Source organism: Hypomesus nipponensis, chromosome 13 (assembly GCF_054491055.1).
Source record: "Hypomesus nipponensis isolate SF chromosome 13, ASM5449105v1, whole genome shotgun sequence".
Taxonomy (NCBI): Eukaryota; Metazoa; Chordata; class Actinopteri; order Osmeriformes; family Osmeridae; genus Hypomesus; species Hypomesus nipponensis.
This window is the reverse complement of record NC_140373.1, coordinates 9,334,516-9,346,331: the sequence shown is the minus strand read 5'-3', so window position 1 is coordinate 9,346,331 and position 11,816 is coordinate 9,334,516. Positions and strand designations below refer to the sequence as shown.

Here is an 11,816-nt window from a genome sequence, read left to right as displayed (position 1 = left end):
ACATAGATGAACCCGGAAGAGTGAAAACGTCCCTTAAGCCGGTGCGGAAGAATGTCTCTGCCTGGTGCCATGTTCCGAGTGATCAGAAACAGTCAGTGCTAAGGTCAGCACTCGTCTGGCACACCTATACGGCACTAATTATAATCATGCTTTAATCAATTACATATTTGACACGACTAATCATCAGTGCTGCAGAGACGATCGATGTTATTCTAATTGTTGTGAGTATCGACCGATTTTAACATTGTGGGTAGTTTATGCTAACGCTAACAAGTGTATAGCCCAGCCTATTTTTGGACACTGACAGCCAAGTATAGCTAATACGCGTAGCTTTTTCAATGGCTGTGTCTAAATGCTCTCGCCTAAGCGGTCCACTGATCAAACAACTGCTAGACGCCGTGGATAACGTACTCTTTGACTGTGACGGTGTTATCTGGCGAGGAAACCAGGTTGTTCCAGGTGCACCGGACGTAATTAATCTACTCAAGGAAAATGGAAAAGCGGTATATTTCGTCACCAACAACAGCACCAAAACTAGAAAGATGTACGCAGATAAATTGACATTGATGGGATTCAACGTGACCGAGGATGAAGTCTTCGGGACTGCATACTGCTCGGCAATGTACCTAAAAACCGTCTGCAAACTCGAAGGAAAAGTGTACCTTGTTGGTAGCAATGCCATGAAACACGAGCTGGAGAAGGTCGGGATCAGTCAGACCGGCGTGGGGCCCGACCCAATCTCTGGAAACAATCTAGATTGGGCCAACGTTCCCCTAGATCCTGATGTGAAAGCAGTGGTGGTGGGCTTTGACGAGCACTTCAGCTATACAAAGCTAAACAGGGCCATGCAGTATCTCAGCAACCCTGCCTGTCTACTGGTAGGAACCAACAGGGATACCAGGCTGCCCTTGGAGGGTGGGAAGGCTGTGCCAGGTAGGAGGGCTTCTGTCAGGATTTCATGTTCCCATCGCTTATGTCAGTGTGCTGTGAAAATATGAGTTACAGAATCATTATGTGAGTAAACCACAGATGATCATTTCACCCTTTCCTCCCCTCCAGGAACCGGCTGTATCCTGAAGGCAGTAGAAACAGCTGCCCAGCGCCAGGCCCAAACCGTGGGGAAACCCAATCACTTCATGTTCGACTGTGTGGCCCAGCAATTTAGCCTGGATCAGGACCGCTGTCTGATGGTGGGGGACCGGCTGGACACGGACATCCAGCTGGGCTCCAACTGTGGCATGAAGACCCTGCTCACCCTGACGGGGGTCAGCACCGTGGCCGATGCCCAGGCCCACCTGGAGAGCGGCAGCCAGGAGAGGCAGGGCATGGTGCCTGACTACTATGTAAACAGCATTGCCGAGCTCCTCCCAGCTCTGCAGGGATAGAGCGCTGACTCACGGCAGGAAGCTAAGGACCTGAGTGTGGCACAGGAAGAACCTCCCACCTGTATGGAGACAAGGACAATGAAGCTAGCCCCATTCTCTTCCACTCTCCTTGCATCTCCCTCCAGTGTCCTGGCGCCTGCCTTCTCCACCTTTCAGCCACGCCTCAGTTTGGTCACACGGGACGACCTCTGGATTGACCAGTGTGGACCGAGCCTCATATGTTGACCTTTATCCTAATGTGTGGCTTCATATATATATATATATATATATATATATATATATATATATATATATATATATATATATATATATATATATATATATATATATATATATATATATATATATATATATATATATATATATATATATATATATATATATATATATATATATATATATAATCTGTGAATCAACACCCTATTCAAGGCTTCAAATTGTCAAACTGTTTAGGATGGTACGCACTCAAATGACAGTTACATTAATAACATACTGCATCAATCAAACTAATCAGTAATGTAATTTATTGTTGTTTAAAGTTATTTTAGCTATGAATAGATAACTGTGTACAAATCAACAATGTCCAAACTATATTTTTGAAGAATCATTGTTGTTAAAGTGTAAACCGAGATTAGACAGAGAAGTTGTGTAAAAGTGGATTGTGCAGAACATACATCCTGTGGTGCAATGGTCCCTCTGACGCAACGTTGCCATGGGGGTGGGCAGGGACGACGCGTGCCAGTTTTAGATTTTCCAAATGAGTGGTAGCCTACTCCTACTATATATTCTCAGTTTAAAGAATGTCTATGGAAATTGTTTGAATTAAATGTTTGAAGAGCTCTTCAACAATATTTCATCAGGAATAACTGTTTGCTATAATGAAGAAAACCAAGTGTCTGTATCTTTTGTTTACAGTCTAACCGTATAAGTCTATATACAAGTGAACTCTAACAATGTTAAAACAGCAGTTAATTGCGGGTCATAGTTATGCACAACAATATTCATGTCAGTTGCAATGACTACTTAATATTGTACTGTAATAACAGTTTATTTAACACACAAAGTATAATCCATGATCCATAATTTAATGTCTATCCAGCATGTCATTGTCAATTTGCCATCCACAGTTTCCTTTGGCGTAGACAACAGTATTTACCTTGACTGAAGTTAACAGAAAACACTGAACAAATTAATTAAAAATATTCTTTTACTAAGTCAAAGCTTGCCCTGTAGTTACTAAATGATCTCATGAGTTGATTTCTGTGTTTCATGAGCGTTCTTAAGCGTACAATTGGTCCTTGCATGCTGTACTTCCACTTCCCGCTAGTAGCATTAGCATTCAAATCCTTATCGACTGCCTGCTATGGTTAGTTAGCAACATGCTAAGGAAGTAAAGCAAATCAATGCTTCCAGAACATAGTTAGTTCCAGAACAGAATGTGGAAACCAGAAGGGGACTGTACAGTTGTAGGTAGGGAGCTATATTTTCAATATACACACTAAATAATGATATGAATATTAAACCTGCAAGAAAGGTCAGAGGCAAGCGCAACTATTGGGGTGAGAAACATCAGAACTTTGCCAGCTTAATCGCTGCCAATAGTTAAATATAGAGTCGCGTGTACAGTGAAATCATTCCCTAACTAGCATAATTAGCTTTTATGATTGTTACTAGCCATAGTGGACACACCTAGCGCTGCCAGGTAGATTTACTAGATTGCAGATTTTAATATATTGCTATCTCTGCCAATGTATTGTATGGTGGGAGTTGAATTACACTACAGTAATTATATTCGATTGTATCATTGTTAGTGCCAGCTAGTACTAACGTGCAGTTGTTTGTTGACAATTAACTAGTTAACGTGAGCTGGTGACACGCCGGTCTTTTCTCCACTGGTGTTTAAAGGTTGACCGATGGATTTTTTTGAACGATGTATGCTATCTACGTTGTGGTGGTGTTGGCGTGCATTGCCCTGGTTTGCAAATATTGTGGTCAGCAACAACCTCACTTTGGCTTAATACTCAACTCAGTGATTCGGATAAAATGATTGCTTAATGTACTTCTGCACTTCTCAGAACTGACACAGTGTGACGCTGTAATAACGCTGAAGGATACCAAGACCGATAGACTGATTGCAGATTATGCTTCTCCTTTTTGCTTTTCAGGTGTTATCACCTTGAACACCAAAATGGCTCCGGAGTTTGTTTCAAAGGACTTTACACAGGCTGTTTCATCAGCGGTGGGTCACAGCCACAGCTCACTGTTGTTTGTCAGGGAGGAGAATAGATTGTGTCATCCTGAATCAGGACTTCACCCTAACATTGGTCAATTCATTTTAGGACATGGATTGATTTTTGTTTAATCTCCCAAAGGAACAACATGTTTATCTACCTTCACCTGTTGCTGGAAGGGGCTGCATATACTGAGTTCAGTTATGAGGTGTTTGGCTACTGCAGGGACATGGGTACCACTCTGACCAGCCTGGCTGCACCCTATGTCTTCCTGGTTGTCAAATCCATCTTCTTCTACCTGTGTATCTTGAGAGATCCCGGTAGGTCTGCTCTACTACAGCAGGGGGGTCGTCAGGAACTTATGGGAAATACTCTCTCCTTTCCGTCCCACTCTAAAGAAAAACAGTTAAGAAACACCTGAGACTTTCACAGGACGATTGTTAGTATTGTTTTGTATTTTATAAAATATCGATATTGAGACATGGGGTGGGTGAATAAAAACTATTATATTTATTGAATGTTTGGCGTTTTTTTTGTATTCCCTGTTTTTGGTGAAATACAACGGAAAAGCCTCCTTTGTTGAATTAAACAATGGAAAATAAGTTCCTAAAATGGCCTTCAGGTCCTAAGAATAAGCAGTATTTCAGCCTATGACCAACTTAGATATGAACCCGACAGAGTGAAAATGTCCCTGTTTCTTTAAGCCGGTGCGGAAGTATGTCTGCTTGTTGACAACAAGTGTGACACACGGTGACAAGATCCAGTGTTCAGTTCAAGTTCAGTGATTAGAATATAAGCAGTTAGTGCTAGAGTCAGCTCTCAGTCTTGCACACCTATACGGCACTAACAATAATCATGTTTTAATCACTGACATATTTGACAAGACTAGTCATCAATGCTGCAGAGTATCAACTACAAGACAGACTTTAACATCGTAGGTACTTTAGCTAACGCTAACAAGTGTAGTACCAGCTCATTTTTGGACAGTATCTGACAGCTAAGTAGTTGCTAATAATAGTAGCTTTTTCTATGGCTGTGTCTAAATGCTCTCATCTTAGCGGTCCACTGATCAAACAACTTCTAGACAGCGTGGATAACGTAGTCTTTGACTGTGACGGTGTCATCTGGCGAGGAAAAGAAGTTGTTCCAGGTGCACCGGACGTAATTAATCTACTCAAGAAAAATGGAAAAGGTGTATATTTCGTTACCAACAACAGCACCAAAACTAGAAAGATGTGCGCAGATAAATTGATACTGATGGGATTCAACGTGACCGAGGATGTAGTCTTTGGGACTTCGTACTGCTTGGCAATGTACCTAAAAAACATCTGCAAGCTCGATGGAAAAGTGTACCTTATAGGTAGCAATGCCATGAAACACGAACTGGAGATGGTCGGGATCAGTCAGACCGGCGTGGGGCCCGACCCAATATCTGGAAACGATCTGGACTGGGCCAACGTTCCCCTAGATCCTGATGTGAAAGCAGTGGTGGTGGGCTTTGACGAGCACTTTAGCTATACAAAGCTAAACAGGGCCATGCAGTATCTCAGCAACCCTGCCTGTCTACTGGTAGGAACCAACATGGATACCAGGCTGCCCTTGGAGGGTGGGAAGCTTGTGCCAGGTAGGGGGGCTTCTGTCAGGACCTCATGTTCCTATTGCATATGTCAGTGTGCTGTGGAAATATGACTCAGAGAATCATTATGTGAGTAAACCACAGATGATCATTTCACCTTTCCTCCCCTCCAGCAACCGGCTGTCTCCTGAAGGCAGTAGAAACAGCTGCCCAGCGCCAGGCCCAAGTTGTGGGGAAACCCAATCACTTCATGTTCGACTGCGTGGCCCAGCAGTTTAGCCCGGGTCGGGACCGCTGTCTGATGGTGGGGGACCGGCTGGACACGGACATCCAGCTGGGCTCCAACTGTGGCATGAAGACCCTGCTCACCCTGACGGGTGTCAGTACCGTGGCCGATGCCCAGGCCCACCTGGAGAGCGGAAGCCAGGAGAGGCAGGGCATGGTGCCTGACTACTATGTAAACAGCATTGCCGAGCTCCTCCCAGCTCTGCAGGGATAGAGCGCTGACTCACGGCAGGAAGCTAAGGACCTGAGTGTGGCACAGGAAGAACCTCCCACCTGTATGGAGACAAGGACAATGAAGCTAGCCCCATTCTCTTCCACTCTCCTTGCATCTCCCTCCAGTGTCCTGGCGCCTGCCTTCTCCACCTTTCAGCCACGCCTCAGTTTGGTCACACGGGACGACCTCTGGATTGACCAGTGTGGACCGAGCCTCATATGTTGACCTTTAGCCTAATGTGTGGCTTCACTATATATATCTATGATTATATCTGTGAATCAACATTTGAGGCTCTGTGTGTTACTGGTGCAAGACTGTAGGTGTAGAACTATTTCAAGACCCTATTCGAAGCTTTAAATTGTCAAACAGTTTAGGATGGAACACAGTCAAATGTCAGCTATATTATTAACATACTGCATCAATCAAACTAATCACTAATGTAATTTATTGTTGTTTAAAGTTATTTTAGTTATCGCCAAACTACATACATCCTGTGGTGCAATGGTCCCTCTGATGCAGCGTTGCCATGGGGGTGGGCAGGGCAATGCGTGCCAGTTGAGTGTTTTAGATTTTCCAAATGAGTAGTATTCTTACAGTTATGTATATATTCTCAGTTAAAAGAATGTCTATATACGTTGTGTTTTAAGAAGTCTTCAACAATACTTCATCAGGAATAACTGCTGTAATGAAGTAAACCAAGTGTCTGTATCTTTGTTTTCAGTCTAACCGTTTTCATTATGTACTGTATTCATCAAGTGTACTGTAACATAATGTTAAAACAGCAGTTAATAGCAGGTCATAGTTATGCACAACAATATTCATGTCAGTTGCAATGACTACTTAATATTGTACTGTAATGCCAGTTTATTTAACACACAAAGTATAATCCATCCATATCTTAACGTTTATCCAGCATTTAATTGTCAACTTGCCATCCAGTTTTCCTTGGCGCAGACAACAGTATTTATTTACCTTGACTGAAGTGAACAGAAAACACTGAACAAATCAATTAAAATATACTTTTACAAAATCAAAGCTTGCCCTGTCATTACTAAATGATCTCATAAGCTGATTTCTGTGTTTCATATGAACGTTCTTAAACGTACAGTTGGTCCTCGAGCCCGCGAGCTCCCCTCACTCCAGCATGTGACGCAGTCTCCTGCATGACCGCAGCAGGTCTTATAGTCACCTTGGTCTGTCAGCAGCGGAGCATGGCAGTGGCCAGGCCTTGTATCACCTCTCCACGGAGATGACAGAGTCTCTCCACAGGGCTGAACATGTCTCTCCTTCCTTAGCCTTTTGTCCATTGTCTGGGCAGGTCCAGTCAGCCAATAAGTTTTCAGTCGTCACGTGTGTGTCTGTGTGATGGAGGGGGGGGGGGGGGGGGAGGGGGGAGGGAGAGAAACAGAGAGAGGGAGAGAAAAGTTGGCCAGGTGAGCTGCAGAGTGGCCCACCTGGATTTATGAGGGGGGAGGCAAAAAGGGCATGGCCAGACGGACACGGGGGGGTGGGCGGTAGGGACAGGGAAGGAGGGGGGGGGAAGGAAAGGGTGGAGAAAGCGTGAGTGAGCAGAGTGCCAGGTGTGTGTCGGAGCATCCATGTGAGTCAGAGTGCTGGTCATGTCCACAGCCTCATGCAGCTAGCTGAGAGACGGGCACAGACAGAGGAGCAGAGCCACGCGACACAGGATGGTCAGGTGCTGGGAACGTTCACAAACCGCTTTGGAGGACTCATCATGCACGGTAAGACCTCCCCACTCAACTCGGCTTCTGTAGCCGATCGAAATGATGTTGCAAGACCTCCTAAATGAACGTCAGCCTTTTCTCAAGAAAATACGTTTTGCTTTGGTGTAGTCTTGTTTTGGCTCCTAGGTGAGTTAAAACCTTCAGCCTGATCATGTTGGAGCTGAGCAATAAGTATAATACAAATATAAATAAATAAAGACCACAAATACCAGTAGAAATACCAGTCCTACCTTGTGTGTACTGTTAAACCAGTGAAGGGAAACTTTGAGGATGTTCTTTAGCAAGATGATTCAAGCCATAGCATGTAGATATGAACTATCATGATGTGTGTTGTCTCTGTCAGGATGGATCACCAACAATGTCACCCCAGTTCCCCCACAAAGCATTCTGGGCCATCGTGTCGGCCACTCTACTGCTGGTGCTCATAACCCTGAGTCTGACGGGACACTTAGGGCTGTCACAGCAGCACACACAGGTAGACAAAATTAACGCACCTGTACATGAACATAGCTAACACCCACAACTCACACACCTGTACCAGTTCACAAGTAACACACACACACACATAACTTCCGTAGGTAACATCCACACAGCTCACACGTGCTGTAGAGTGTGTTCATGTTCCCCTTGTTCTAGTCTCTCCAGGTCGTCAGGATCACAGCACCAGATCTGAATGGTTCTCTGGTCAACCAATCAGCTCTGGTGGACCGACAAAACGACCTGGTGACAATCTCTGTGAGATCACAGAACAACCACACCTCCACCGTGCTCTTTGACATCAAACAGGTGAGTGCACTGTGACTGTGTTAGCATTAGCAGGCTATCTATTTTTTAGTATTTATCATTGCGATGGTCTCGTTCTCTCTCTCTCTTTTCTGCATTGGACAATATAGTCTTGTCTTTGAAATGGTTGATGAACAAAACGGATCCAGCCTGGTTCATTCACTGAATTCCATCATTCATACTTACAACTCAGTGCCACAAACAGTGTTTGGTTGACTTAACACAGTGTGAACTGACGTGAAAGCAGAGCAGTGCTTCAGAGCTATTCTAGGATCATTCTGTTTCCATGTTTGATCTCCAGTTGTTTTTTGTTGTGTTTTTTCCCAGGGTGTGGTCTGCTACAAGCCTGATAACCAGGAGACATGCTTCCTCCGCAACATGGAGAAGTCAGATTATGAAAACATGAATTCTCTCCTCCTGGACTCAACAAAGAAGGTAGAGCAAGTTTCTCACTTGGCATCAACACTTTTGGAAACGTATGCTTATTTGTTTTGAATCTGTTTTGTTCTGGCCTTGACTGAATTAGAACATCTTGCCACCCCTGCACACCTGGTTGCCAGACTCCTCTCAAAGTCTGCCCTTTGCATCACTGTTCAGTCATCCTCTTGCTAATGTGTGAACTGGCAAAGGTAGTTACCATGACTGGTGCTTAACCTTCTCCCCAGCCAAGAATCGAGAGAGTGAGCAAGAGTGAGAGAGAAATGAAGACGTTGAGAAAATGAACCAAGTGAGCGTAGAGTCCCTCTCCTCCATGACTGAATTCCTCAGCACATCTGATCCCTCCCAGTCTTCCAAGCCTAACTCTCTCCCTCTCCTGGATCTCCTTACGGGATGGGGGGGGGGGGGAGGGGGGAGGGTGACAAGAGCCAGGCCCAGAGGCACAATGGGCACTCTGTCTATCAGTCTGTGTGGGGGCTTTCAGGGTTTTAAAGTTGAGCTTTGCTGGGTAAGAAAAGGAGAGCTCGTCTCCCTCACAGTCTAGGATGTGGGGAGGCCCTCTATGCTCCACTAATGAATATAGATGGATCTGAAGTCATTGTAAAGACTGGTTTCAGCAGAGCAAGGCTCATGAGGATATTGGAAACCCATATCAGATGCAGCCATGTTCAGCTCATTGAGTGGCTCTCTCAAGCTGGAATATCAATCAATGTTCATTATTGTGATCTCCATGACCTCATGTTCTCTGTAGTAGAGTACCCAAGTTAAACATGCCGTTGTCTGACTTCACCCAGCTCGTGATTATGTGTGGACTTCAGTTACATAGATGGCTGTGTGTCAAGTGACAGTGACGTGAGGTTTCTGTGTTTCATCGTTTTCTTGTGCAGGACTATGGGGAGTAAAGAATTTGCTTGTGAAGTGTTTTTGTGCGTGAGGACTTTCTCTCAGAGTGTCAAGTCTCATAGAGCCACCTTCCTGTGTGTCCTGGCCATTTGCTGATGCTGGTCATTAAAACCTTGATTGCTTTGATACATTTCCACCTCATCTAGATCCAAGCTTTGAACAGATGGCCCTTCTGGTGGCCTTAATCTCTGTCCTTCAACACAAAGCTCTTCAGAATGCAGTTCAACGGCAGGTTGTTAGAGGGCCCGGTCGGGCAGAACCACTCTGAAAGTGCTCCCCTATCCGCCCCATCTGCAGTGTAAACGCTGCAATTACTAACAGGCTTTGTGCTAAATGAGAGAGAGAGAGCGAGAAAGAGAGATGCCATAGCGCCGCACAGTCACGACTGCTCCAGTTTCAAGCCAATGACTCTCATCTCAAACCTCTTTTATACTCATTTGAATAATCATATCTGGGCCCTTTTGATCTTCTGACGATTACAAAAGGTTTTTGTCATTGCACGGGTTGAACATGACATCACTTTCATTTAGTTATGTGTGACACTGTGTTCCCATGCTCACTGAAATGAGGGTTGTTCGACAGCTAGGCTAATGACCCCGGGTATCCAATGAAAGAGGGATATTTCCTTTCCCCAGACCACAGTCTCTCTCCATTAAGAGAGCACTACAGCAGTGATGTGTTACAGGAGAGTCACCTGCTGTTGTCGGGGAACCAGACCCAGAGGCAGACTGAGTTCCTGGGGGTGCTGGGGGGCCGGCAGGTGGACCCATCCTCCCTGGAGCAGCCCTTCCAGGCCCTGTGTCAGAACAGCGCCATCCACTGGACCCGTAGAGCTGATGGTGAGACCACACGCCACCAGGACACCCTGCTCTCAGGTCCACTTGTACCAGATGGAAAACAACCCTTTTAGATTTGACCTAGACTCACGTGTTGACAGGAAGTGGGCAGCCTGACCCCTGAGTAAAGCTTTTGGCAATCCCTTTTGGCAGTAACATTACAATGACTGGCCTTTCAGTTGCGGTAAACAACAACTAGAACCTTTAGGCTGAGCCCTTCTGATATGCAACCTCAGTAACTATCTGTACAGTCTACTACTACACTAAGTACAGCTGTGGCCAAAAATATTGGGAGCGACATACATTTTGTGTTTGCAAAGCTTGCTGGGCCTTGGCATAAAATGACTGCTAACATAATTTCAGTAAGTCATATCATCAGCACAGGGGGAAATCTGAACTAGTTCTAGCCAGGTGAAATCACTATCATTCTGATGGGATTTTAAGTGCAGATTGAGTCCTGTAAAAGAGGGGACTGCTTGCATATATTGGAAAATGTTTGCCCCCAAAAAGCTCCCAAAATATGAAATGTGCCTTATTGTGATTCCAGTATTATATAGAACACGTGAAACCATTTTCCTCAATACTGAACCAGCAAACTTTGCAAAACACAACATTTGGCATTGCCAAAACTTATGGCCATGACTGTAGATGGAACACCCATCAGGGACAGACTTCTGAAGAGAAAGTCAAGCGGTGTAACACCGCCGGTGCTGTGAAGTATTCACAGAGAGCAAGTAACACAGCGCATCATTTCAACAATTTGGAGGGGCATTTGTGTGTGGATGGGTGTCTTAACTACTAAAACACCAACTTAGTGATTGTCTCTCCTTTGTCTCTCTCTCTCTCTGCAGGCCCAGCAAAACAGAGACTGGTTTACTTCTGTATTGACATATGTTTCCCTAGCAACATCTGTGTCTCTGTGTGTTTCTACTACCTGCCAGAGTGACCCCCCCCCTCCCCCACGCTCCTCTCCTCACCAGGAGCAACATTCCATACCAGTTAATATCAGGGAACAATAACCTCCCTCTCATCCCTGCTAAGCCCAAGTGCCAGCTTTAAAAAAAAACTCTCAGAAGAGCGAGAACCAGTCTGCCTGCACTTTCCTACTGCCTGCCACATAACCAGCCTGCCAGCACGTCTTCCTCAGTATTGCCTTCCCTACTACCTGTCATATAACCAGCCAGCCAGCCCCCTCTCCTACCCTACTGCCTGTCATATAACCAGCCAGCCAGCCCCCTCTCCTACCCTACTACCTGTGAAATAACCAGCCAGCCCCCTCTCCTACCCTAGTGACTGTCAAATAACCAGCCAGCCAGCCCCCTCTCCTACCCTGACTGTCAAATAACCAGCCAGCCAGCCCCCTCTCCTACCCTACTGCCTGTCATGTAACCAGCCAGCCAGCCCCCTCTCCTACCCTACT

The 11,816-nt window shown here is 45.2% G+C and overlaps 3 protein-coding genes and 1 long non-coding RNA gene across 5 annotated transcripts; all 4 read left to right on the top strand.

Annotated features, from left to right (window-relative positions):
- Window positions 1-52: 52 nt before the first annotated feature.
- On the top strand, window positions 53-1,652 carry LOC146259905 (glycerol-3-phosphate phosphatase-like). The gene is made up of 2 exons (XM_084669913.1): window positions 53-933; window positions 1,060-1,652. The coding sequence occupies exons 1-2, from the start codon at window positions 339-341 to the stop codon at window positions 1,383-1,385; spliced, it is 921 nt and encodes a 306-aa protein (XP_084526039.1). The 5' UTR covers window positions 53-338; the 3' UTR covers window positions 1,386-1,652.
- Window positions 1,653-2,678: 1,026 nt separating this feature from the next.
- Window positions 2,679-4,129, top strand: LOC146259904 (uncharacterized). The gene is made up of 2 exons (XR_014729504.1): window positions 2,679-2,855; window positions 3,551-4,129. It is a non-coding gene; the product is annotated as an uncharacterized LOC146259904 (long non-coding RNA).
- Window positions 4,130-4,343: 214 nt separating this feature from the next.
- Window positions 4,344-6,726, top strand: LOC146259903 (glycerol-3-phosphate phosphatase-like). Its single transcript, XM_084669912.1, has 2 exons — window positions 4,344-5,240; window positions 5,366-6,726. The coding sequence occupies exons 1-2, from the start codon at window positions 4,646-4,648 to the stop codon at window positions 5,689-5,691; spliced, it is 921 nt and encodes a 306-aa protein (XP_084526038.1). The 5' UTR covers window positions 4,344-4,645; the 3' UTR covers window positions 5,692-6,726.
- A 653-nt stretch (window positions 6,727-7,379) lies between these two features.
- bricd5 (BRICHOS domain containing 5) lies at window positions 7,380-11,342 on the top strand. 2 transcript variants are annotated; one of them, XM_084669915.1, is made up of 6 exons: window positions 7,380-7,433; window positions 7,780-7,911; window positions 8,073-8,222; window positions 8,547-8,654; window positions 10,249-10,399; window positions 11,248-11,342. In XM_084669915.1, the coding sequence occupies exons 1-6, from the start codon at window positions 7,380-7,382 to the stop codon at window positions 11,340-11,342; spliced, it is 690 nt and encodes a 229-aa protein (XP_084526041.1). The 2 variants fall into 2 exon arrangements, with proteins under 2 accessions (XP_084526041.1, XP_084526040.1); XM_084669914.1 differs by having other exon boundaries at window positions 10,246-10,399.
- Window positions 11,343-11,816: the final 474 nt, after the last annotated feature.